Raw genomic sequence first — 26,168 nt, 5'->3', positions numbered from 1 at the left:
CCTTGGTCAAAGTATGGTATTCAGTTCACCGAGCCTGCTAAGAAGGTTAGTTGCTTGGCTTGTTTGATTTGTAATTCGAATATACATAAACTAGTCTATCAATTATATGAATCACCGATCCAAGTGTAAATTAGAGAACCCAGAAAAATAGAAACATGTGTAACTTTCAAAAGTAACTAATAACTCTTTTAATCTTATGCAGAACCCTACCAGTAATTCACAACCAACTACTTCTCTGCGGAAGTCTCCTTCACGTAGAAACCCTTCTGATGGATCTAAGAAGCAGTTTCCTAATCTTATGCAGAACTCTACCAGTAATTCCCAACCAAATCCTTCAATATCTCTAGAGAAGTCGTGCACATCTACGGCAGAACATCTGGATAAGACATCTAATGGAGTATGTTTTTTTTGATTTTTTTTTCTTCGTAAATCTATATTGCTAATTCTAGCATCTTCTTTTTATATGATGTTCATATGCCGTATCTCCGCAGAAAGCAAAATATGACTTTTGGAATGGATCTAGGGGAAACGTCGTTGCTAGAGGCAGTATTTTACCTATGGTGCCTAACCAGAAAATACATGGACAAGATCTTCCTAGTAACTGTTATGCTGTCAATATTCAGGAGGTTATAGTTCCATCGTTCGTGTTAACCGAACCAAGTGGTGAGTTTAAGTTATTAGGGGAAGCTAAAGATGGTTTTGTGGCATGGCCTAAAGATAAATGTTCCATCTCTGATGACAAGGTTAGTTTCTTAGCTCTTTTGCTTTGTTAATCAAGTATATAAATAGTTTTCTATGGCCTTTTCTCAAGTTGGTTAGAGATAGGAAACTAAATTTCGAAAATTTTGGGAAACAATTTTATCATAACTGTCTACGATATATTCTCTCATAAAATAAAGGAAACTAACCATATTGGTCACACATCAAAAATTTGGAAATAAAAAAAGAAAAACACCAAAAATCTTTTGTTTGGCGTGCGATGAAAATGAATTTTACTGGGCGGGATGATTTCAAAAGGAAAATCAATTCCCGCCTGATGGTTTTGTTAAACTCCAAAAAGAAAAAGAAAGATGAGTTCGATCTACTTTTTCAGTTTTTGTTACTCGATTCATTCTCTCTTTGAAATCATAATTCTGCTACTATCTCTAATCTTTACAAGGAACCTACCTATTCAGACTCGATCTTTGTTGTTGGTATCATTTCTACAACCGAATATTAAATTGATGTTAGATTTTTTATTCGATCTCATGGAATCAGATGTTAGATCTTATAGGTTTACTAGTTAAAGCATGATTAGGGTTTTTATTCTATTACTTCTTATATGTTTACTAGTTAAAGCATGATTAGGTTTTTTATTCTATTTTTATGATCTTTAATCTTTACAAGGAACCTACCTTTTCAGACTCGATCTTTGTTGTTGGTATTATTTGTACAACCCATTATCGAATGAATATTAAACTGATGTTAGATTTTTTGTTCGATCTCATGGAATCAGATGTTAGATCTTATAGGTTTACTAGTTAAAGCATGACTAGGGTTTTTATTTGGCTGTATCAAAGAACAAGTTAATGACAATGAGAGGTGATTTTATTTTGTTACAACAATACTGTTTTAGGCTTAAGTTACATGCATGAACTATTATAAGATTTAGGTAAGGATATTTCTTTCATGTTACTTAGTTAGGCTTTACTAGTTAGTTAGGTTTTACAAAACTTAACGATGCTAATTGTTTTCTCGGGTTTTTGTTATTGTTTGGGTTTGATTTAGATATAACTCTACTTTGATGGACGATGTTGTGTCAATCATATATATATATAAGGCTTCTCAAGATTTAATCATTTGAGTCTCTGTTACTTGGCGAGCCTGTAACATTTGTATTTTAAGTTTCCACTTTTAATGATACCATGTTGCTAGTTGGCCAATTTGACTATCATTTTCAAGCTAAAAATGGATAATCATTATTTGGTTCTTTAGTACTCTTGGCTTTTGTAACAAAAAGTTATATAAGACCGTTTAACCGGTACCTTTCGCTTTGTGGATAACACAATATTCATGAGGATATTTTGTGTGTTGCAGTGATGTTTTAGCCTCAAGTTACATGCATCAATGAGTTCATGTTTGTTTTCTTTTCATATAATAGAAAAGAGGTGTAACACATGTAGCCTATCCTGTTAGGTTTAGCTAATATTTTCCAAAATAAGCTCAAATTCCTAACTGAGATGCACGTACCTACACAGCTTTTGTCATGGCAGAAGATGATTACAACGTGCCCCCAGAGGAGGACCAATGGGATGATGAGGTGGATTCTCATGGTGGACATAAAATTGAATTCAGTAGTTACCTAGGCTATTTGTCCCGTGATATGGTTGGCATAAAACATTTATGTTGGAAGGAAGTCCCTGCAACAACAAAACAAAATATGTGGGAGGAAATTCTGGTATGCATATGCGGTTATCAATTCGTCGTTTTTGTTGTCGAACTGTGAGTCTGTGATGTACATAAATTAGTTGTTATTGCAGTTTCATTATGAGGTTCCCCATGAATATAAGCAAGCGGTCATGAAGCGTCTAGTTGTTCAGCTGCGGGACTTCAGAAGGAAATTATACAATAATCATGTAAAACCCTTCCTGGAAAGACCGGACAAACTAAAAACTTTCCCCATAAAGTACGAAACGGTAATGGACCAAGAAGACTGGGACAAATACCTTAAGTATGTACTAGAATCGCCTATATTTAAGGTATGGAACACACATTGCTTTTTCTAATTTGTGTTTCGTTCTTATTGTCTATCCCAGCATACTAATGAAATTATTTTTATTTCCTCTACAAGAAAACTTCGGAGAAGGGAACAGAGGCAATATCACAATCCAAGTTCCCACATCGGACAGGACGAGGAGGATACTCGGGATTAAAACTAAAATTAGTAAGTATGTTGTCTTAAACCAGTTACATGATCTTAAACCATATGTCTGAAATATGATATCAACTATATGAATCACGGATGCTAGGGTATATTTTGGAGAACCTTGTATATTTGTTACCTATTCAATTCATCAGTGTCTTCGCATTCATGGTCTAAGAAGCAGTCTCCTAATCTTATGCAGAACTCTACCAGTAATTCCCAACCAAATCCTTCAATATCTCTAGAGAAGTCGTGCACATCTATGGAAGAACCTATGGCTAAGACATCTAATGGAGTATTTTTTTTTATTATTATTTTTCTTCGTAAATCTATATTGCTAATCCTAGCATCTTCTTTTCATATGATGTTCATATGTCGTATCTCCGCAGAAAGAAAAATACGACTTTTGGAATAGATCTAGGGGAAACGTCGTTGCTAGAGGCAGTATTTTTCCTAAGGTGCCTAACCAGAAAATACATCGACAAGAGCTTCCTGAACACTGTTATGATGCCAATATTCTGGAGGTCATAGATCCATCATTCGTGTTAACGGAACCAAGTTGTGAGTTTAAGTTATTAGGGGAAGCTAAAGATGGTTTTTTGGCATGGCCGAAAGATAATTGTTCCATCTCTGATGACAAGGGTAATTTCTTAGCTCTTTTGCTTTGTTAATCAAGTATATAAATTGTTTTACGTAAATCAATCGTGTATTCAGTTTAATTAAAGAATAAGTACGAGATAGAAATATATTAACACCTAATGGAACATGAATGCCAGTGTAAATTAGAAAATTGATATTTGGTTACGGATTTTATTATGGGCGTCAGCTGTGAAAAATGGCGCGGCCTTCAGTGAAGTTGGCTTTATCACATTGTTGGAAAAATGACTTTTGTCTGTCTCTTGTTGAGAATTCATATGACAGACGAATAATTCATATGACAGACGAATTCGCCTTGGATTTAGAATATATATATAATACATTTAATCTCTTGCTGCAGGAAACTCCACAACATGGAAAACCTCATAAGCAACCAGAACCAGTTTTAGATTTTGAGAAGAAATTGGACAGTGATAAACTGAATGAGGAGCACCTAGCAGTCAATCCACATTCGGGGAGTCATGCATGCAGCCTCTGAAAAGCTTTCTCAGAAGACTAAAAAGGCGCAAAGAAGGTTATATGCACCAACTGTGCAGAAGGCATACCAACTTTCAGATGGGCAACAGAGGAAGACAAGGTTTGGCGCGTCGAGAATGTCACAACCTGATCCATTGCATGCAGAGACACCACCATCAAAAAAGTTGAAGAAAAACTGATGATTTTTGGATAAATGCTCTTTAATATTTATTTTTTTGCAAACTGTTAGACCAAAGCTCAACATCTTTTACTGTGTCATTAATAATAATATGAATTTTTGGCATATATGAATTTCAGATTTAACCACAATTTATAAAGTATATAAGAGAATTTGGATAGTGCCAGGTGGATAGTTTAGATGCGCCATATCTGAACGGCTTAGAGGCGTCACACGCGTAATATACACGCTTCGAGATTAATTGGCGTGGCTAAACATAACATAAAGACACATTAAGCAGATATAAATTGGCGTGGATAAATATCATATAAAGCCACGCTATATGGCGTGTCTATAGGTTCTCCGATGAACGACTCCCAACGTTACATGTGGACGGTCAACGTTACATCTGAACGGTCAATATTGCATCATCTTAAACGAGATCCAATAGTACCTAATACAACCACGTGGATGAAGGTAATTGTAAATTGGCGTGGCAAAATATCACATATAACCACGCTATATGGCGTGTCTATAGGTTCTTCAATGAACGGCTCACAACGTTACATGTGGACGACATATGATGCATATAATTTAACGGTCAATATTGCATCATCTAAAATGAGATCCAACGATTCATAATACGTCCACTTGGATCAAGGTAATTGTAAATTGGCGTGGCTAAATATCACATATAGCCACGCTCTTTGGTGCGTGTCTATAGGAAATCGGTGAACGGCTCACAACATTACATGTGGACGGTGAAGGATGCATATAATTGAACGCTCAATATTGCATCATCTTAAATGAGATCCAACGATTCCTAATACGACCACGTGGATCAAGGTAATTGTGAATTGGCGTGGCTAAATAGCATATATAGCCACGCTATATGAGGCGTGTCTATAGGATATCCAATCAACGGCTCACAACATTACATGTGGACGGTGAAGGATGCATATAATTTAACCGGTCAATATTGCATCATCTTAAATGAGATCCAACGATTCGTAATACGGCTACGTTGACCAAGGTAATTGGAAATGGCGTGGCTAAATATCACATATAGCCACGTTCTATGGGGCGTGTCTATAGGATATCCAATGAACGGTTCACAACGTTACATGTGGATGGTATTCAACGGTTCCTAATGCAGCCACGTGAATGAAAGTAAGTGAAATTGGCGTGGATAAAACATAACATATAACCACGTTAAACCTATATGGCATGTCTATCGGATAACCAATGGCTACGCCAGAAAGCAATTTGTGTGTCTAAAGTGAACCAAATAGGCACGCCAAAACGCAATTTGCGTGTCTATAGTGAATCAAATAGCCATGCTACAAGCAATTTGCGTGTCTAAAGTGAACCAAATAGCCACGCCAACAAGCAATTTGTGTGTCTAAAGTGAACCAAATAGCCACGCCAAAAAGCAATTTGCGTGTCTATAGTGAATCAAATAGCCACGCCAAAAGAAATTTGTGTGTCTATAGTAAACCAAATAGCCACGCCAAAACAATAAATCGTGTGTCTATAGAGTACCAGTACTTAAGTTTTTGGGACCCTATATAGCAACGCCTATATGGCTCTGGCGTGTCTATTTCATGCAAAAATAGACACGCATGGCAGGCGTGGCTATAAGCTACCTAAAAACACGCCATGTTACCTAAAACCACGCAAGCAGAAGTCACGCCTAGTCCAAACCGAAGTGGCATGACAAAACCCCTATAGACACGCCAATTTGGCGTGGCAAAAGGGTCTTTGTATACTAGTGCAAGAGATGTCAGCTGAAGAAGCAAGCCACAAGGTCTATTCATCTGGTTAACACTTAGGTGATAAAATATCCTACGCCCCGAAATATCTGGACTAATCCTCCAATAAGAGGAATTACATAGCCGAGTCAACAACAAAATGGAAATAGGAAAGCAAAAACTTTACAAAGTTGAATGCAACTCCTGAGGTCATACTAAAGTACATGAAAAACAAACTATATTTCTCAGCTCCAAGAAAAATGAGGAATGAAGGCACGAGTAAATCGTTCTGTACCTACCATGAAACAACTGGTTACCACACAAATAATTGTAGAAATTTGATGAGATTCATTGATGATATGGTAAAGAAAAGGAACCTGAATGAGTTTATCATGCAAGAACCAGTAGCTCAGAACAGCAGATCTCCACCGAAACAGGTCAAAGGGTTAGTAAACATGATCCACTCTGCACCACGAGATGAAATGATGGTAACATCGATCTGACTGACAAGAAGAGAAAATTATGTGAAGTAAATGCCACCTGCTTACACTCCAGCTTCGAAGGACTATTGCTACCACATGGTGACATAAGATTTACTGTTAAGGATCTGACCAGTGTAACTATCCACACTCAGATGCCTTGGTACGTAGTTGAACTAGTCATTGACGGATGGGATTGCAGAAAGATCCTCATAGATCAAGGGTCGACTTATGACACTATATACCTTCAGGCAGCCGAAAAGATGCAGCTCACTAAAGAAGGAACACTAAGAGCCAACAACTCAGCTATTATGGGTTTCAATGGTTCAAGGACTTACCCAATGGGTGAGAGCACCATGATAGTGGAAGACGACCCTATCAAGACAAATGTCGCCTTTCTGATATTGAACACCAAGTCACCCTACGATGTAATCTTTGGGAGGGACTGGATCCACGCAATGCAAGCCATACCATTAAAAATTGAAGTTCGTGACCAGTTCAGGGGAATACGTAATCAAGGGCAATCAAGTTGTTTCTAAAGAACTAGTTCTTCTTTCTCTAGCTCAACAAGAGGACCCGAATGAAGGTTGAACGAGATAACAATTAAAGCGGATAGAAAATAGAGAGAAATTAGAAAGAAAACTTGCTGAACTACACTCCTTAACATCCAACTCAGAAAGGCTCCTGACAACAGAACCTGTAGAGAAAGTACGTAATACCTGAAAATCCAGGTCAAGAGTTCAAAGAAGAGGTAGTAGAACTCCTAGAAGAAGTCCACGTGGGTACAGATGATGAACCTGTTGGAGAAAATGAGTTTTTAAATATGTTATAGTTTTTGGTCTTGGTTAGAATTGATCTAATGACCTAAAGGTCTAAGGATGCTTACTCATTTTCTATAAGTGAATGAAATGCAATTGATCTAACGACCTAAAGTTGTGAGGATGCTTACTCATTTTCTATGAGTGAACGAAATGCAAATATAGGTGGGCACGAAACACTTGCCATGCATAAGTTAACCAAGATTAAAATTAAAACAAGTATTAATTCCTAAACGGATAAAACAAGTTTTTAATTTCTTAAGGGATTATTTAAAGAAGTTTTAAATTCCTTAACGGAATAACTAAAACAAGATTTTAATTCCTATTATTCTTATCTTATTAAAATTAAATGTTTTAATTCCTTAAATGCTTTTATGTTTACGAAGGAAGTTACCAAAAGTAATTTATGTCAAATTCTTTTTCACTTCCTATAAAAGAAAGGGATTTCTTCATTTGAAGATGTACCAGAGTAGGATAATATCCCTAGCTATTTTCACCTCTTGTCGGTTTGTTGTGCGCGTCGGTGTTTATTTCTCCTCCTAATCCTTGCTGTTGAGTTCGTAAGTGAGCAAGTGTTGTAGTGCTTATAGTACTTGCAACAGGCAGTTTTATCCTGAATACGACTTCACCACCGGGTATAAGCATCACTCATTTTGAGACGTACCGGTGAACTATCGTGTTAAGGACAGTTTGATGATCAAGTGACTCTGTCCTCAGTGTGCTGTTAAATATTTGAGTGATTTATTTCATTTTCAGAAACTTAATTTTAACATCAATTTTCAGTATTTAATTGTTGCAGTTCCAACAGAACCAAAGATAACCTTTCTAGGGATGGATCTCCCACCTGCAGAAAAGCTGAGCATGATCGAGCTACTAAAGCAGAACATCGACATCTTTGCATGGAAATGCCGGGTATCCATCTATCCATTGCTTGTTATTCATTGTGTATTGATCCGGCTGTTAGACCTGTGAAGCAGACAAAACGAAAGATTGCAGACAAGTTGTATAATGCTGTCAACGCAGACGTCGAAAAAATGCTACAGGTCAACATAATCAAAGAGTGTCAATATCCTACCTGGATATCAAATATAGTCGTTGTCATGAAAAGTAATGGAAAAGTCAGAGTATGAATTGACTTTACCAATCTTAACAAGGCGTACCTTAAGGACAACTATTCTCTCTCGAACATGGATATGATGGTAGAAGTTATGACGGGCTATAAGCTATGATAGTACTTATCAAAAAATGGTAAACAAGATGTTCAAATACCTGATTGGAGACATAATGGAATGCTACATAGACGATATGGTCGTGAAAAGTAAGAAAGAAACAGATCATCACCCCGACCAGTTGAATACGTTATCTATCCTGAGGCATTACAGAATAAAGGTAAATCCGTCCACATGTACTTTTGGTATCCATAGTGGAAAGTTTCTCGGCTACATGGTCACCATAAACGGAATTGATATCGATCCTACAAAAATCCGAGCCATACTTGATATGCCACCTCCGACATGTAAGAAAGATATTCAAATGCTAACTGAAAAGCTAGCCGCATTAAACAGGTTCATCTCAAGACTGTCTAACAGGTGCAAACATTTCTTTAACCTGCTACGGAAAAAGCAAGGATTCGAATGGGATGCCGAGTATCAGGCAATCTTTGAGCATATTGAAACCTACCTATCATCTGTATCTATTCTTTCTTCCCCGGTGCCAGGTGAAGAGTTATACCTCTACATAGCTAACACTCCAACTGTTATAAGTGCAGTGCTGGTCAGAGTCGAAGAGAACAAAGAAAGACCAATTTACTCATCAGCGAAACTCGCACGGGCCCAAAACCAGGTACATACAGCTCGAGAAAGTGATATTCTCTATTTACTATGTGTCTATCAAGTTAAATCAATACTTCTGGAGTTGAAGATAAACGTTGTCATGGAGTACCCAGTCGAGAATGTGGTGACTAAAGAGAAAAAAACATGAAGATTCCCCAAATGGAGAATTCACCTGAATCAATTCGGGTTGACCTACATGTCCATGAAGGCAATAAAGGGGAAAGTAGTAGCAGATTTTCTGGCGGACTTCCCAGTTGAAGATCCTAACTCCGACCTCAGATTGTGTGAGGAACATCTAGAAACTCCACCTACACCTGAACCAGAAGTGTTACCTGTGAATGGCGAATCATCGCCTAAAACACTCGGGGTTTGGAAAATCTACGTGGACGGAGCTTCAAATGAAAGAGGTGGAGAAGATGGAGCGGTCATCATCACCTCAGAAACCATCTTCATTGAATTCTCCTACATATTAGCCTTTAACACAACTAACAATGAAGCTGAATATGAAACACTAATACATGGGCTTTTAGATGCTAAAAGCCTTCAGCTCATAGAGTTCATTCTGTATACTGACTCTCAGCTGACAGCAAAGAAAGTAGGAGGATAGTTCAGAGCAAAGAACACCAAGATAGTCCAGTACAGAGACTTAGTGAGCAAGCTCCTCTCAAGCTTCGAGAAAGTAATCATAAGGCTTGTAAAAAGGAACAAGGTCGCACATGTAGACGCACCGTCTCTCCTAGGAACTCCATAAATGTGGGAGTGCTAGAAGTTCCTTCCATCGACCTTGCCGAAACTGAGCTAGTTGAACTGCAAATCCAGGCTTCAAATTTTAACACAAGAAGAAGCAGATGAGTCCTGGATGAAAGACATTTACAACTAGCTGAAGACTAGTAAACTTCCTGCTGACTCACAAGAGGCAACGAAAGTTGTGGTCAGAGCTGCAAGGTATCAACTGATAGGCAACGATCTATACATAAGAACATACATGGGCTCACTCCTGAGATGCGTAACTGTAAAACAGAGAAGCTCATAATGGAGGACATACACTTAGGCGATTGTGGAAATCACGCAGGGATAGTATCCCTAGCAGATAAAACCCGATCTCAAGGATATTTCTGACTAAGCATGGGGATACAACCGATCTGATAAAAAGAACATGTGACAAATGGCAAAGGTAAGCCTACACTCTAAACTATTATGCAAAGCATACATCTCGTGCTCCCAACTCGTTTATAAGATTAAAATCAGAGCATTTATCTCTAGCTTTTAACCGGAATAAAAGCATACATCTAAGCTCTTCATTTTCTTTAAACTCAAGAAAATGCGTATTCCTAGTTCTTTTTTTCAATATCCATATCCTACAACTGATGCATAAAATAGACATGCTTAAAAGCTTATCCCGAGTATATGAGAAATTCTTAAGCTTATGACTCGATCTCAAGATCAAATCTAGATCCATATTTTAGATATGATAATTTATATCACCTGAATTGGGATTTCAATTAGAGTTCACAACGGATCCCTGCTCAGCATATGCATTGGTCCCCTCCTGTTGGTTGGATTTTCATCAATGTTGATGCATCTATGTGTTTTAATAATAATTCTGCTTCTGGGTGTTGTGATTCGTAATGATGCAGGAGAGTTCTTAACTGCCGAAGCTATCTCTACTACATTGACCAAGCTAAGGCTTTAGCAGTATCGGAGAGTTTGCAATGGGTGCAACAACTGCAGTTTAATAAAATCCTTGTACAAGCTGATAATAAAGGTGTGGTTGAACCTATTTCCCACTTCTTTTCCAGTTTCCAGTTATAAGAGAGAGGATCTCAATCTCATTTCCCGTACTAGAGATTTTTCCTTTACATCTTGTGTAAGGTTCCTATATAAATAGAGTGTCCCACTTCTTTTCCAGATTCCAGTTATAAGAGAGAAGATCTCAATCTCATTTCCCATACTAGAGATTTTTCTTTTACATCTTGTGTAGGTTCCTATACAAATAGATTGTAATAAACCAGCCGACAAGTTGGCTAAGTTCGCTAGAACTAACATGTATACTAGAGTGTGGTGTGTAACACCTCCTAATATGATTAGGAGGCAGCTTCTGCTAGACAGAAGCTAGCTTTGTAGCCGTTATCTTATATATAAAAGTTGAGTTTTCTGTAGGAAAAGTAAAAAAAAAAAAAAAAAGCATAATCTTCACGTAACTATCCACTTAAAATTTTCTAAGGATTTAGATGTGGATGGGGGGCTTGATGAATCTTTCTTTTTCAAGTTAATAACAAATATCCCGCTGCTGATTGATCAAAAGAATAATTATAAAAAAAAATATCAAACAAAGATGATAACAAACACACACACACTCCTGGCGTAACCCCAGAACTAAATTTTGAAAAAGGACTACAAGTGTTTGAGAACCATCAAGCCAAACCCAATGCCAAGAAAAGTTGCAATAGCTACCCCAAATATGCCTACAAGTATACTGGGAACAATCAAAGAACCCCATCCTTTGGCCGTGGCCATCGCACAAGCTGTCGTCGGGCCTCCAACATTGGCATTTGATGCCAGCAATAACAACTTCCGATCAAGATGCAACAACTTTCCTAGTCCAATGATCAACCCCAGATGAACTCCTACCTGGATTAAAGCAAATGCGCATACACTGGGGGCCGTCTTTATGACATTCCATAAGCTTCCATTTGCACCAACCACAGCGAAAAATACCTTCATGCAAAGATCAATATTACATTAGACTCTATAGATCATATACCAGAATTTTACTTTATCCTACTGAATTAAATGTAACATGGGAGTTATATAGTACCAGCATACAACCTTCAATTTTTGTGCAAAATGCCGTTTGCAAGGCTCATGTGGAGAAATATACTGTACGAGGTCAGTGATGAACTATGCACCACGTAGAACACCCATGGTAACATCCACATTTGGTAACTGTGGGTAATCCTTAAATTCATGATGATAAGGTGATTTTACATAAGGTAATCCTTAACTGTACGAGGTCACTAAATAAGGTGATTTTACATGATGATATAATCTCTATGGTCATTGGTCAAGAAATGTCTTAGACTATAGGAGTCCGATTTATGGAGTGCTGGACATTGAGCATTCTAAAATTTTACTTTCATTGGGCCATTGGAATCTTGTGGCGAAACTCACAATAAGTAATAACAAAAACATCTGTATTTGCATAACTATAGTGAATTGTTGAAAGAAATTAGAAAATGCACCTAAAATTACCTATAACTGGTGTTTAAACTGCTATTAATCGGGAAGGAAAAGTGAAACAGCACCAGTTAAGGAATCTGATGTGTGCTGAAGATGTTAGATACCGGTAAATGGAAAAGGCACATCTACATAGAAGTGAAAGGCAAAGTTGTCTCTTTTTGCAAATTGACATAGAAAAATGCAAAAAGCAAAGAGAGAAGTTTGATAGCAACATATGTTGAGTAGTCAGTCCTACTATAAATTTGACCTACCTGTATCAGAATGAGAGCCATAACCTCACCACAAGGTGCAAGATAACCAAGCTGCATCGGAAATAGAGTCGCAAGAGCAACTGTGATTGCTGTAATAACTGGAAGACTACCTCCTTGTATACCGAGAACTTTCGTCAGACAGGAGGCAACTTTGCAAATACCAAAGGATATTGCAAGAGAAGTAGCAAAGTGTAGAACTGTTGGCTTGCTTTCCAGTCTAGAGTCTGTATCTACCAGATCACCTGCAAACATTCTCATTTAATCAGAAGATGGCCTTATTTTAATAATACCGTACATGATATGTCTGCTTTCATCAAGTTAATTGGCTGGAATCACCCTCATACTTTTCTAGTCTAGTGCACCGAGGTAATTTAGCCGAATGTATCTCGAATGGGCTTGTGAGTATATCAAGTTCTACTTTTAAATGGCAATATTTAAAGAAACAGAAAGATCAAAATGAGAGTTAAACCCCATAGAAAGTATATATATTGAAACATCTGAACCCTCATTTTGCTGATTAAACATAAAACATAAAAGTTATACACTTTACCACACAGCAAGCAATGCGGCAGATTGTGGGGAATTATGTGTTAAAAATAATGTTAACCAAGGTAACACAAACTAAGAAACAGGTTCTCTGGTCCAGACATAATAAGTTCTAGAAATAAAGTTAATATATATATATATATATATATATATATATATATATATATATATTGCCAAAGCTAATGGCACAAAATTGACTGTTTAAGACGTTCTAAAACTTATAAAAAAGATTTCAGAACACGGTTCTTGTATTTGATCAAGATTCAAAGGTAGGACACACCCACCATTGGATGATGTAGAAGCCTCGGGAGGAATTTTGGATGCTAATGCAAAAAGAATTGCGAAATATATCGCACAAATAACATTGTCCACAGCTATTCCAGCAGCAAATACTGATGAAGACAGACCAAGAGCCTCTGAAACAGCAACAAAATTGACCGCTGGAACAGATCACAGACAACCTTCATCAGTAATACATATAAAGAGAGAAGAGAAATGCAGCTCACGCCGATTGGAGGCATCACATAAAACAGGAGTACAAGAATAAGAGAATGGGAGCACGGAAGAAGTGTCAATTTGTTTCAGATAAATAACATTATGAGGTTCTCCAATTTGCCTGGTAACAGGCAGCATAGTACGAAGTACAAACCACAATATATAGATAAAGCTTTATTTGTCTGTAACTACAAGCAATTGTAGGCATGTGTAAGTTTACTATGGCACTCAAACCCAGGTAATAAATTCCATAAAGGACAATGATTGACCATAAGATAGAGATATGAAGGCTAATGATTTGATTTCCTAGAGGCTAGGATGGACTTAGGATAGTGCAGAAAGATACATAATAATCTATGAAAGAAAAATTTCCCTACATCAAGGATAAAGCAAGTTAAGCTCTATATAGATCACACAATTAGGAATTACAGGTAAAAGATGTTCAGTTGATGATGGTGAATAGTATATAATTAATTGGTTCGTCCAGAAATTAGAAAAGCTTTAAGGACATCCTGCAGAATATAAACAACACAAAAGTGGTTTTTAAATCCAGGTATCATGTTTATTGAAAACTTATGATGACAGAACTATGAAAAATATGCTTCTGTGTGCAATTGAACAATCTAAGATTGCTAAAAGACTTGGGATAAGTGGATTAATGTGATAAGAGAAAATTGGTCACTTGTATATCAATAAGGAATTGCAACAGATCACGTATCAGGATTAGTACACCCAGCGCCAGTCACATCATGTTACCTGTTCGGTTGTGTAGGCTCGAAAATAGAAACTACACTATCATGCATTAGCAGCATTCAATGTGAATGAATGGCATCTTCATTTAATTATGCTTATCAAAAGAGAACACGAACAGATGCGAGATGTAACAGTGTGTTTTTGGAATTACTTCCGCCAATATAACTACTCATGAGAGCAGCTGCTATCTTCCAACTATCTTGACCAAGTGATCGCATAGGCACCATCACATAAGCCACAATTGTTCCAACCATAGTCGCAACTGCAAATACAGCATAACCTTTTAAAATATATGAAGTCTAAACAGTAAGCTCTAATTATAAATAAGAAAGAATAAAAAATTAACTGAAATCACGCCTAAAGCACAAGTTTTTCAAAATCTTGAAGATTTCTACTGAAACCAACAGCTTTATTTACACATGCATAATCCTATCTATCATGCCAAGTAACAATTTACGTTTTGAAAATCATATCCTAGCATAAGTATAACAGATAAAATCATATCACCAAAAAGGTTGCGGTTTCAACAAGTACTCGGTCGCAAAATCCGGTAAGTCTATAACAGATCTTTGTACAAGTGCGCTTGACAGAGCGGGACTGGAGGGTAGGATTAGATTGAGGGGGAAAAAGTGTATGTGGAACTCCAATTCTTTATATTTCCACTCATTTTACCTTTATTTGCTTCAAATAACAAACCCTATTAGGATGTCATTTTCTTCTCTTCTCTCTTATTAAGGTTCGTGTTTTAGGTCTACTATATCTCATAAAACCAATACAGTTTTTTCTTCCTCTCACTTTGCCTACAAAATTGAACTTGTTGTTGACTAGGGTTCTAGGCATTTAACTCTAAACCTATATGTAATGGGTAGAGTAGCCTTTAATCATTATAATTTGTACGCTTATACTCCCTCCGTCTCTGGAGAAGAGTTATAGTTCACCACACAAATGTTGGTCAACTGACTAAAACACAAAAGAATAAAAAAAGGTGAAGAGGTTTTAGGTTGTGATGCAGGGACATTTCAAGTTAACTAGTTTCCATTCTACAGAAGGCATTTCAGTCCTTAACCAGTATTGTGTTTCTTTTCCTACGGTTTTCTTTCCAGAACAGTAGTCATCGGCATCTGCTTAGATAGACTATTACTATTATTCAAGAATTATAATCAGACAATTATAGAAGAGTGCTTGGCGCTGCCAAAATTGTGCTACGTTCTATGGTTTAAATTCTGTTTTCTACTTGTTTATTTTGTTTTACTTTATTACTTAATCATTTTCCTATCAAGACACCAATTAGGTTGGGTATTATATTCCGTCATTTGTGTTCCTCTCCACTATTTCTCCATCTCACCCATCTCCTCTGTTTCTCTTAAAATGTAATCCCTGCAACCCCTACTTTGTTTCAGAGTTAGACTTTTTTTTGTGTGTTTGTTCGTGGTGTATCTAATCATCACATTTGGAAAGGGAGAAGTTTGTAACTACACGATGAGCTCAGTTGTGGTTCATACAACTAACGTCTGACATCAACATAGCCTAGACTTTGGTTATTAAGAGTGGCAGTTCAGATGCCTAAAGTAAGCAACTACTGCTGAGAAATAAATACAAGTAAAAAAGAGTGGACTCATGGCTATCATACTTTCAGAAATTATAACAAATAACCTCATAAGAAACTTTAGTTAGTGGACAAGAATACATGTGCACCAGAACGAGTATTCAAAGGAATCAAAAAATGACAGGCATTTCACTCCTTTATATGAGAGATGAAAGACAAAGAGGCCGTAGAGAAAACAAAGATTAAAAACAAGCGAGATGAACTCAGAGGAACTTACTTACAAGTTACAAGATCAGAAACAATTCATCTTTGAGTCATGGTTCTGCAATCACAATCCTGGAGCTAAAAATACCTTGGGATCAACTACCCTAGAATAAAAATTAAAGAAGCAAAAGTCAAATGCTTACATGATTTAGATTTGAAACAAAGAATTTTTAAGCAAAATGAACAAATTTGTTTATCTTAATTTTTATGATAGTCTTCCTTGTACTAGCATCCATTACATATAGGAGTTATTAAGTAATAACTGATTCCAGGATGTTAATGAAAATCAAATCGATGAAAAACACCTGAAGAAATTCAATCTGAGAAGTTGGTCAAATGACAATTATCTTTTGGAAAACAATCATAAACTAGTGATTCAGCCAACTTCTTCCTGCAGTTTGGTTCGTTTGGAAAGATTTATTTTCATTTCCAAACTTTTGAAAACAATAAACACTCTTGAGAAATGAAACCAAGATGCAGCAAAAGATCTATAGAAAAATATCACAATACAGGACTCGTTAGCATTTAGTTCAATTTTGGAATTTGATTTTGAGGACTGAGAGTTTAGACAATGGTAAAGCAGGCTGCCTAAATATTAGGATATTAATCAAAACCAAATTTTGAAGGTCAACAAGTACATCAAACAGGGCCACTAAAAGATGGAAGTACCTCAAAAAATTGTACTGCAACAAATTAAGTATACATGAAGACAAACAAGAATATTACATATCAGGATGGAAGTAAACAGCACCACAAGTCCACGACGGAGACATATAAGGAGATAAAAAAAATAAATAAAAGGGTCCAGATATGATGGTGTTGTTCGCCTATACATCATTTACATTCATCTATACTCTTGAATCACTTATTTGCAATTTGTACAATAAACAATGAAAAGTCTACTAGTTAAAGATCAACGGTGAAAGAAAAAGAGTAGCTATATGTGTACTTTGTGAGTAAGAGATGATGTGTAGCTACAGAGAGAAGGAATTTGATAGACAATGTAACTTCTAAACAAAGTTTAAAAGGTATTTTACGCAAACTTTTAACTGCATTCAGCAGGCTCCTGCATCATAGGCTCAGGCCACAGGGTAACACTTGTACATATATATGCTAGATACACGTCGCATTAAATATGGTCTGCCAATCTCAAGGTAGATAGTTTGTGTTTATATCACCTATACATCTACGTCACAGATATGGAACCTTAAAATGGAACACTGAACACAGTATGTAATATAAGAAAATCAACGAACTAGTTAACAATCCTAATTAGTCGAAAAGAACTCTCCAAAATGAAGTTTAATAAGCATAAAGTAAACGAAAAAAAACAAACAAAAAGATATCTACAAGTATGACCTGATCCAAGCAAGAAGGCAAATAGAAGCGCTCCTGTTGAATGCACAACTTGACGCAAATCTGCTTTGAACAACAGCAACGGAACAGCGAGTGGAAGCAAATATTCCATAACCACCGAATAAGTCGGAGCTTCAAAAGAAATGATTCCAACATTACTTGCTGTCAGCCCAACCAGAGTACTCACAACTGCGCCACTCAACGTGCTTCCCCATTTGGTCTTCTCCGACCTTCAAGACCACCCAAATCAACCAATATACAATACAAAACCAACAATTTGAAGAAAGTAACAAAATTACCAAGGCTGAAGTTCATAGTGAGTTTTATAAACGATCAAGGAAAATAAGTTTTTGCTGCCGTTAATCAACATTCCCCAAAAAACTAAACAAAGAAAACAAAAACCATAACCACTGAGTAACAAATCTGCAAGCGTACATGCTGACAATGTGGTCTTCTGTGACCTTCAAATCATCGAAACATATAAAAGTTCAAACCAAAATTTGGATAGAATTTGTTTACCAGATACCAAAAGCACCGGTTGCAAAGAGAAATGCTAATGTACCCCAATGATCTTGAGATGAAATAAGAGGGAATGTCAATTGAGCTTTGGCTTTTACAAATCGATTCGATTTACTAGGGTGTTTAATATTAGGGTTTAGAGGTGAATACAGGGGAGAAGATTTACTTGCTGATAATAGTGATGAGACAGTCGGGTAGGTTTGAGGAGAAACCAGAGTTAAATTATTTGGGGTGGAAAACTGTAATGGAGAGAGAAAGTGAAGACATGGACATGCTAACGACGACTTCATTGATGGGTGGATTCCTGGGTTGAAATGGAGAGCTCTATTTTGGTACTCTAAAATGACTCGAGTAGTGGGTTCAGATAGACTTGTCTCGCACCGTCTTTGTGTGGTGGTTGGACGGTGAAGGGCAGCACCCAACAAATGAACAAAAGTTTTACAACTATGAGCTTCTCCAATGGTGATTGTAGATCTTTCATATGTGGCATCATTATTTGCATCATTCATTCATCTCATTCATCATATGCGTTTAGCGCTGGCGCGTTGCTGCATTCTTAGGATCTAGTCGGCTCTCTTTTGCTTCAACTCTTTATTTTAGCTATGTAGTCTTTGCTTAATTTCCTTTATTATTGTTTTGAGAATCTCTCTGCGCTAGCATTCTTCTCAGATAAGGGTATTAGAACTTAATAAAGCTTGATTCGCCATGAGTGGATTCTAGATAGAGTTCTTTAGAAAGCCATTGATAACGATACGTTCAACACAAGAGTAATTAAGAAACTTAGCAAACAACGCGGAAACACTACTATTACAATTTCTAGGATGACTTCAACTTGTCGTAAATAACTAAAAACAAAGTAAAATAAAAACTTAAACGGATTTCTATCTTCTGTGGAGATTCAGCGTTTTCTTCTTCGGGAATTTCTCTTGATTCTCTATTCCTCTTCTTCGGAATCGTCCACTTCAATTATTCCTCCATCTCTTTCTTGTTGGTAGATAGCAGATTTCTCATTCACATAAGCATAATCCATGTCAGACGGGTATTCTGATAGGAAATAAGCGGAGGTTACCGGAACGCCGGTAGCTAACCTAATTTGTAGGTCTTTGACTGCTTGTTTTCCCAATCTCTCTTTCTCTTCTGTGCTCAAATTGCATAGAGCCAATCGTTGAGCTTGAGCGGGATATAAGAAGGCTTCTCTTTGACAGATATTGCAGCGAAAAATAGTGCATACGATGCAACTGACCCTCCTGGCAGCGTATAACTTTTGTAGATGAAATTGGAGCTCCTAATGGAATCCTAAAATGATTGCATGTCATCTCTTCTTTCCTTTTAAGTTTGGTTTCTTCCTTCTGTAGTTATCTCTCCGGTACCTGAATGTGTATTTATATTCTCAGTTATCTCTTGGTTTTCTCTTCTCATTTAATCCTTTCCTTTTACCTTACGTTTATTTGTTTCATATTTTGCTCACTTATCCTCTCGTGTTCTTCGTTTTCTCTGATTTACCTCGATTATTTGAACGGTGCATTGATTAGATACATGCCATATTAGAAACCTCTTAGAAACCCCGCTGGTTAATCCACTTTAATCCCTTAAGTCTAGAGTCACTGCTTTTGGTGTTTTAAATAGTTCCAGTCGTAGCTTTATCAATACTAGGCTTTTAAACTACTAGCTATCTAAGTTTAGACCTTCCTTCTCTGAGATTTTCTTAACGTTTGGATTTAGTAAAACTGGCAACATAACAATTAATTATCGCTGCATTTGAATCTTTCTGAGAGATTCTTATCAATGACTTCGACACATTTATGTCGCCTAATAGTAGGAAATAAATGTTCGCTGAAACCTAGCTTCTTTATTCTAGCTTTTCCTGTTGGTTTTCGATTGGCCGAGGTTATTTGGTATCTTTATTTTATTTTGAATTGTTTTTCACGAGATTTCTACCCTGTTGGCTTATTTAAGACAGTCCTTAAACCTTAAAGCATCTCTATCTTCTTTCTTCTTTAGTGCCCCTCGCCAATTCTTTCTCATCTTCTGTATTGCTTTCAATCCTTCCAATCCGTTTCTCGTCTCCCTCTTGCTCATTCAATATGAGTAGCTATAATTTATACAAGCATCTGAGTGGGCTCTCTGTCGCTCAGCGATAAGCAAACTACACCAATATTGGCATCTTACCAACTCCTCCAGCGTTAATGAGGGATTTCGGCATTAAAGGAAACAATATTCTAGCTAGAAATTTTCTCAACAGAAATATATAAATCTGAAGATATAAGAGGTGTACTTCGTCACTTTTGGGGGCTTAATATAGGATTCCAAATCAGAGAGGTAGATCCAAACATTTTCACCATTACTTTGCATTCTGCTGGGGATCTAAAATGATAGCATTATATGGTCCTTGGTACCCTTATGGTAATGTAATGTCAGCCAGATCATCCTTTCCTGGAATGCAAATTTCAACTGATGTTGTTAAGGAGATCCCACTATGGGCTTGCATTTCCAACACTAAGCATGAGCATATAACTGGAGAACGTATTGGCTTAATTGCAAGTAGGGTTGGCATAGTAAGTAGAGTCGAAAAAGGGAGTTTTGACTGTGAACCAAGAGCACTAGTATGGGTAAACATAGAAAAACCCTTAGTCAAAAATCTTCTTGTTAGAGTAGCTCAATATCCAGTCAGAGAACTAACCTTCACCTATCTCAATCTTCCTTCAAAATTTTGTTCTCACTGCAACCGTTTCGGCCACAAGATCAACCATTGTGCTATCCTTCAGCATAGGCCCTTAGAGCAACCACAGTGGACGATCAAACCCATAAATATGGTCCAGAAACGAGACACAATGAGACGGACTAAAGAGTAAAAGCTGGACCAAAACCAAATCCCAGGTTATATTTGGTCTGGGACCAAGACCAAAACCAAATATAGTCGAGCGAACATATAAAGTGATCCTGTGATGGGGCGGATGTATAAAGTGATCCTGGTTGATGGGGCGGATGTATAAAGTGATCTTGTGATGGGGCGGATGTATAAAGTGATCCTGATGTACTTCTTTCCCAGGCGAACATTATATGTGTGCTCGACCAAATTTACTCTTCCACCCTAGTGTAACACCACGGATTAAACTCAAATTTGATCGTTTTTTTTTGGTCTTTGGTTTTGATCGCACCATTGCAGTTGCTCTTAGAGGATATTTATGACATCTTTATGCCTTCACCAAGGCTTGCAGATGATATTTTTGTCCTTGATGATACGCCCATCCAAATCTGGAACCTTCAAGACAACACTGATGCTCATGGGAATATGGGATCAATAGAGGAGTTCTTAACTATCCCTGGAATGAGAGCAACTTTATATGATCTTTATAGAGAAGAACACCCAATAGCAGAACAAACCCATTTGAGCAACACAGCTCCTCATCGAGATTATGAGGTCCTCGAGCCCGTTACATATGACGAAGATATGACATTAGCATCTCAATCAATCTTGGGGAAAAGAACCTTCCCCTTTAACTTGTCTGAGGATTACATACCTTTGCATGTATCAAATCCTGAACCGGTTGAATCGGTTAAATCAGAAACTCATAGAGTCATCCAGTCCATGAATCCGCTCAACTCAGCCCGGAACAATCTTTTGGGGTTCTCTGGGATTTAGCTATCCCAGAGAACCTTAGACCAGAACCATAACCGATTCAAGTTAATATAAGGTTGTCTTTCTCATCTCCTCTTTTTGAAGATGCAAGGGAAATTCTCTCACCAGTGCTCTCAGCTGAATCGATTGCATCATCTGTCATTGCATCTCATGATAAGTCACCTAAGTCAGACATTATAGCATTGCATCCATCATCAGCATCTCCTAACACTTTGCATAAATCGGCTTTCCAATTATCGGTCCCAGATTTCTGTTCTTCTTGTTCTTCTGAAGAGCTCCGCATTTTGGTCTATAATTCAGACAATTTGCCTTCTTTTAATCAATATGGGTCGATTCTCAAGGAACAGAATCAAGCAACATATGACTATTTACCAATCTCATTCACTCTAGATTTCTCTTCTGTGCCAAAGGTCGAAAACCAGGTAACCCTAAACTTCTGAAATTTATTTCTAGTATTATTCTTAACCCTGCTTTGATTTTATTCCAGTCACTTTATCATTTACGATTATATGCACGATTAGATTAGCTCTTAAGGATTAGTTTTAACCTTTGTTATTTCGTCTAGAACTAAAAACTAAATTTTAGTATTGGCTGATTTCTGTATTAGCTCTTATAAACACTTCTTTTATTTTATTTGATTCACATAATTTGCTGAAAGAGTTAGCTGAAATCCAATTTAGATTTATCTAGTTTACTTAGTCCAGTGCCCCTCTCTTGAGTTCTTTTAGTTCCCTTTTAGAATTTAGAATATTATCTACTAGAATCTTTTAACATCATGAAAATAATTGCTTGAAATGTCCAGGGTTGTGGTAACCCTTTTACGCAAAATCATCTTAATCAGTTTATTTCTAGAGAAAAGCCCGAAATTTTGTTTTTATCTGAAACTAAGAAACAAAAACATCTAGTTAAAAACCTTCTTAAAGATTTCCCTAATACTCATATTATAAACCCAATAGGACAAGCTGGAGGACTAGCCTTAGCTTGGATTGATGGGTTCTACTTTGAAATAGTGCAGTGGAATACAAATATGGTAAATATTCTAGTGCAGACCAACTCTGCATCTAGGAAGTGGCTCCTTACTTGCTTCTATGGAAGCCCATATCCAAATAATAGAAAGATAGCTTGGGATTTCCTCACTGATATAGCAGAACAAGTTGATAAAAACCCAATGCCATGGGTCTTATTAGGATATCTTAATATGATTTTCAGCCAAGAAGACAAATGTGGAGGATTACCATTTAAAAAGTCAGATAGTGCCTATTATCAAAACATTTTGAACAATGCCAGTCTACTAGATATAGGATTCTCAGGCTGTGATTATACTTTGAATAACCATAGAGAGGGTATAGAAAACATCCAGGAAAGACTAGATAGAGCAGTGGCCAATACAGAGTGGAGTACCCAATTTCCAAACAGTAAGCTGGTACACTTAGTGGCAGCAGGATCAGACCATTGTCCAATAGCTCTAACTCTAGATACCACATCTGTCAAAGTAGCACATACTTTCAAGTACTATGACACATGGCAAAAGGAATCCTCCTGTATTCAAACAATTCAAGAATCCTGGAATCATATCATTAGAGATTCTCCACCTGAAACTTTAACACAAAACCTTAAAGCCCTTCAGAATAACTTGGACTATTGGAAGAAAAACATTTTTGGATTACTACTAAACAAATCAAAAGGGTGTTAAACCAAATAGACAATCTAAACTCCTCATTGCATGTTCATAAAAAAGAGGAAAAAATTAAGGAAAAGCTCTCTCAACTAGAACTGTTATATACCACCCAGGAAGCAATAGTTAAACAACAGTCCAGAGATAATATAGTTCACTTAGGATAAAGAAACACTAAATATTTTCATACTAAAACTATGAAAAGAAGGAAGTGGAATAACATAGAATGCATTATAAAGAGCAACAATGAAGTAACTTTCAAAAGATCTGAAATCCAAGTTACTCTGTTTGACTACTTCTCTAATCTATTTACTGCTCCCTCTCCCATTGCATTGTCTAATACTGATCTCTTTAAGAGTATTGCTCCCTGTATTTCTTCTGATGACAACATTGTCCTTAACTCTATTCCCTCAGGTGATGAAATTTGGTCAGTTGTTAAAAAAACTCAAACCAAATAAATCACCAGGACCAGATGGTTTCCCAGCTAGTTTTTTTAAACTAAACTGGGAAACAGTAGGAGAACAAGTCATTTCCTCTGTTCAATATTTCTTTTCAACTGGATGCCTTCATCCTGATTTCAACAAAACTTTTTTGTTTCTTATCCCTAAAAGTAGGCACCCTAAAGACCCTAGTGGTTTTAGACCCATAGGGCTTTCTAATACTATTTACAAAATTATAACAAAGATCCTAGCTAACAGAATTAAACCCCTTCTTAATAGCTTCATTTCTCCATTTCAAGCTGCATTTCTCTCTAAAAGATTTCAGATAATATAATCATTGCTCAAAAGATAATTAACTCGTTCAAGAAAAAGAAAGTGAAGCATGCCTGAATGGGGATCAAAATTGATATGTCTAAGGCTTTTGATAGGGTGGACTGGAATTTCCTTATCAAAGCCATGGAAGCCTTTGGCTTTGACCCTAATTTTTGTAACTTGATCTATCAATGTATTTCCACCTCTTCTATATCAGTCTTGTTGAATGGTAGTCCTGGGGATTTTTTTCAAACCCACTAGAGGTCTTAGACAAGGAGACCCTCTTTCTCCATACCTTTTTTTATCATTTGTATGGAAATTTTTTCTAGACTTCTTCTTTCTGGTGAAGAAGAGAAAATAATCCATGGAGTGAAAATTACTCCAAAAAATAGCCCTATTTCTCATCTATTTTTTGCAGATGATCGTCTTTTTTTTTATTAAAGCTGATCTTAGGGAGAGCCATAATATACTTAATCTTATAGAATCCTTTAGTAAAGCTTCAGGACAATTTATAAATTTTGATAAATCTGGGGTCTTCTTTAGTAGGAAAGTGCAACCAAATCATCAACTAATGATATGCAAATTACTTAAGATAAAGAAAATAGACCCAAAGGATACTTACCTAGGAACCCCTCTGTTCATAAGTAGAGATAAAATCCAACTCTTTGATTCAATAGTGGAAAAGATAGAGCTAAGAATTCAAAGATGGATGGGCAAAACACTGAATCAAGCCAGTAAAATGGTGCTTAATAAATCTACTCTAGCCAGTATGGAAAGCTATCAAACGAGTTGTTTTATCCTACCTAAGAAAATCACAAAAAATATTGATGCTCTCCAAAGATACTTTTGGTGGGGAAAGGAAACAAATTATAAAGGATATTATCCAATATCTTACTCTTGTCTCTGTAAACCTAGGAGTAAAGGAGGATTAGGATTTAGAAATGCTAGAAAATTCAACTTAGCTATGATTGCTAAGCTAGCCTGGAGACTCTTAACTGAACCCAATGCCCTTTGGTATCTCAATTGAAACCTAGATACTTTAAAAAGTCCTCAGTTTTCAAGGCTAAAACCCCAACTACTAGCTCCTGGATTTGGAAATGTATTAGTAAAGGAATTCTCCTAGTGGAACAAAATAGTATTTGGGAAATAGGGGATGGTAACACCATTAATATTTGGGATGATAACTGGATCCCAAACCTAGATATTAACCTTAGTAGCCTTAAAACAGCCACTAATTCCCATCTAACACTTGTGAAGGATCTGATAGGTCCCTCTACCAAGAAGTGGAATTACTCTCTACCGATGGACTTGTTCCCATTGTCCATTGCCAACAAAATTAACAATGTCAGATTAGCTAGAGGCAAACCTGATAGACTTAGATGGCTGCTTACAAAATCAGGGATTTTTACAGTTAAGTCAATGTATAACAAGCTTACTGAAATACTAGAAGTCATTGCAATCTAGGTCAGACAAACACATTTTGGAACTCTTTATGGAACTTAAATGTTTCTCAACGAATAAAGATCTTTGCTTGGAAATGCTTACAGAATGCCCTGTCAACCAACCTTAAACTAGCAAAATTCATGGAAGATATTCATCCAAATTGTCCATTAAACTGTAATGTTGTTGAATCAATAGAACATCTGTTATTATTCTGTCCTTTTTCTAAAGAGGTGTGGGCTTCTGAACCATATCCAATGCATTTTCAATTTAATAGTTCAATAACCTTTCTGGACATCTGTAAAGACTGGTTAGGTAAACATAATACCTTTATATGTGTAGAAATTGCATTGACAAAAGCTTGGTTTATATGGAAAGAGAGATGTAATTTAGTTTTCGAGAATAAACATCAGACAAGTGCTCAATTAAGTACATAAATTCAAAGGCACGTAGAATTTTGGTATAAAGATCATCCCTTACTGACTCAAGTAATGATAAAAAGATATAAGAATATTAATTGGAATCCTCCTAAGAGATCCCAGCTGAAAATAAACATTGATGCAGCGTGGATCTCAGCTACTTTGCCAGCAGGTTTCTCTTTAATACTTAGAAATGATG

The 26,168-nt window shown here is 36.7% G+C and overlaps 2 protein-coding genes and 1 long non-coding RNA gene across 3 annotated transcripts; 1 reads left to right on the top strand and 2 right to left on the bottom strand.

The window, feature by feature from the left end:
* Positions 1–6,204: 6,204 nt before the first annotated feature.
* LOC113312934 lies at positions 6,205–6,962 on the top strand. The gene is made up of 2 exons (XM_026561666.1): positions 6,205–6,389; positions 6,500–6,962. Exons 1-2 carry the CDS (start codon positions 6,205–6,207, stop codon positions 6,960–6,962), a joined length of 648 nt encoding a protein of 215 aa, XP_026417451.1.
* Positions 6,963–7,931: 969 nt separating this feature from the next.
* LOC113314131 lies at positions 7,932–10,945 on the bottom strand. The gene is made up of 3 exons (XR_003342285.1): positions 10,559–10,945; positions 8,086–8,207; positions 7,932–7,962 (listed from the first exon to the last, which is right to left on the bottom strand). It is a non-coding gene; the product is annotated as an uncharacterized LOC113314131 (long non-coding RNA).
* A 366-nt stretch (positions 10,946–11,311) lies between these two features.
* Positions 11,312–19,580, bottom strand: LOC113313164 (uncharacterized membrane protein YjcL-like). The gene is made up of 6 exons (XM_026561899.1): positions 18,044–19,580; positions 17,528–17,754; positions 14,510–14,620; positions 13,395–13,550; positions 12,565–12,806; positions 11,312–11,791 (listed from the first exon to the last, which is right to left on the bottom strand). The coding sequence occupies exons 1-6, from the start codon at positions 18,550–18,552 to the stop codon at positions 11,468–11,470; spliced, it is 1,569 nt and encodes a 522-aa protein (XP_026417684.1). The 5' UTR covers positions 18,553–19,580; the 3' UTR covers positions 11,312–11,467.
* Positions 19,581–26,168: the final 6,588 nt, after the last annotated feature.

Source organism: Papaver somniferum, chromosome 9 (assembly GCF_003573695.1).
Source record: "Papaver somniferum cultivar HN1 chromosome 9, ASM357369v1, whole genome shotgun sequence".
In the NCBI taxonomy this organism is placed as follows: Eukaryota; Viridiplantae; Streptophyta; class Magnoliopsida; order Ranunculales; family Papaveraceae; genus Papaver; species Papaver somniferum.
The sequence above is the reverse complement of the archived record's forward strand: the minus strand, read 5'-3'. Positions and strand labels throughout refer to the sequence as shown.

What these genes read in the sequence shown, in the direction of transcription:
- LOC113312934 (XM_026561666.1), top strand. Translation starts at nt 6,205, where the DNA reads ATGAGGAATGAAGGCACGAGTAAATCGTTCTGTACCTACCATGAAACA. An exon ending in CCACCGAAACAGGTCAAAGG is followed by an intron (nt 6,390 to 6,499) that starts GTTAGTAAACAT and finishes CTTACACTCCAG; the next exon opens with CTTCGAAGGACTATTGCTAC.
- LOC113313164 (XM_026561899.1), bottom strand. Translation starts at nt 18,552, where the DNA reads ATGAATGATGCAAATAATGATGCCACATATGAAAGATCTACAATCACC. An exon ending in ACCGGTGCTTTTGGTATCTG is followed by an intron (nt 17,755 to 18,043) that starts GTAAACAAATTC and finishes GTGGTCTTGAAG; the next exon opens with GTCGGAGAAGACCAAATGGG. An exon ending in TGGCTCTCATTCTGATACAG is followed by an intron (nt 11,792 to 12,564) that starts GTAGGTCAAATT and finishes CTTTGCATGAAG; the next exon opens with GTATTTTTCGCTGTGGTTGG.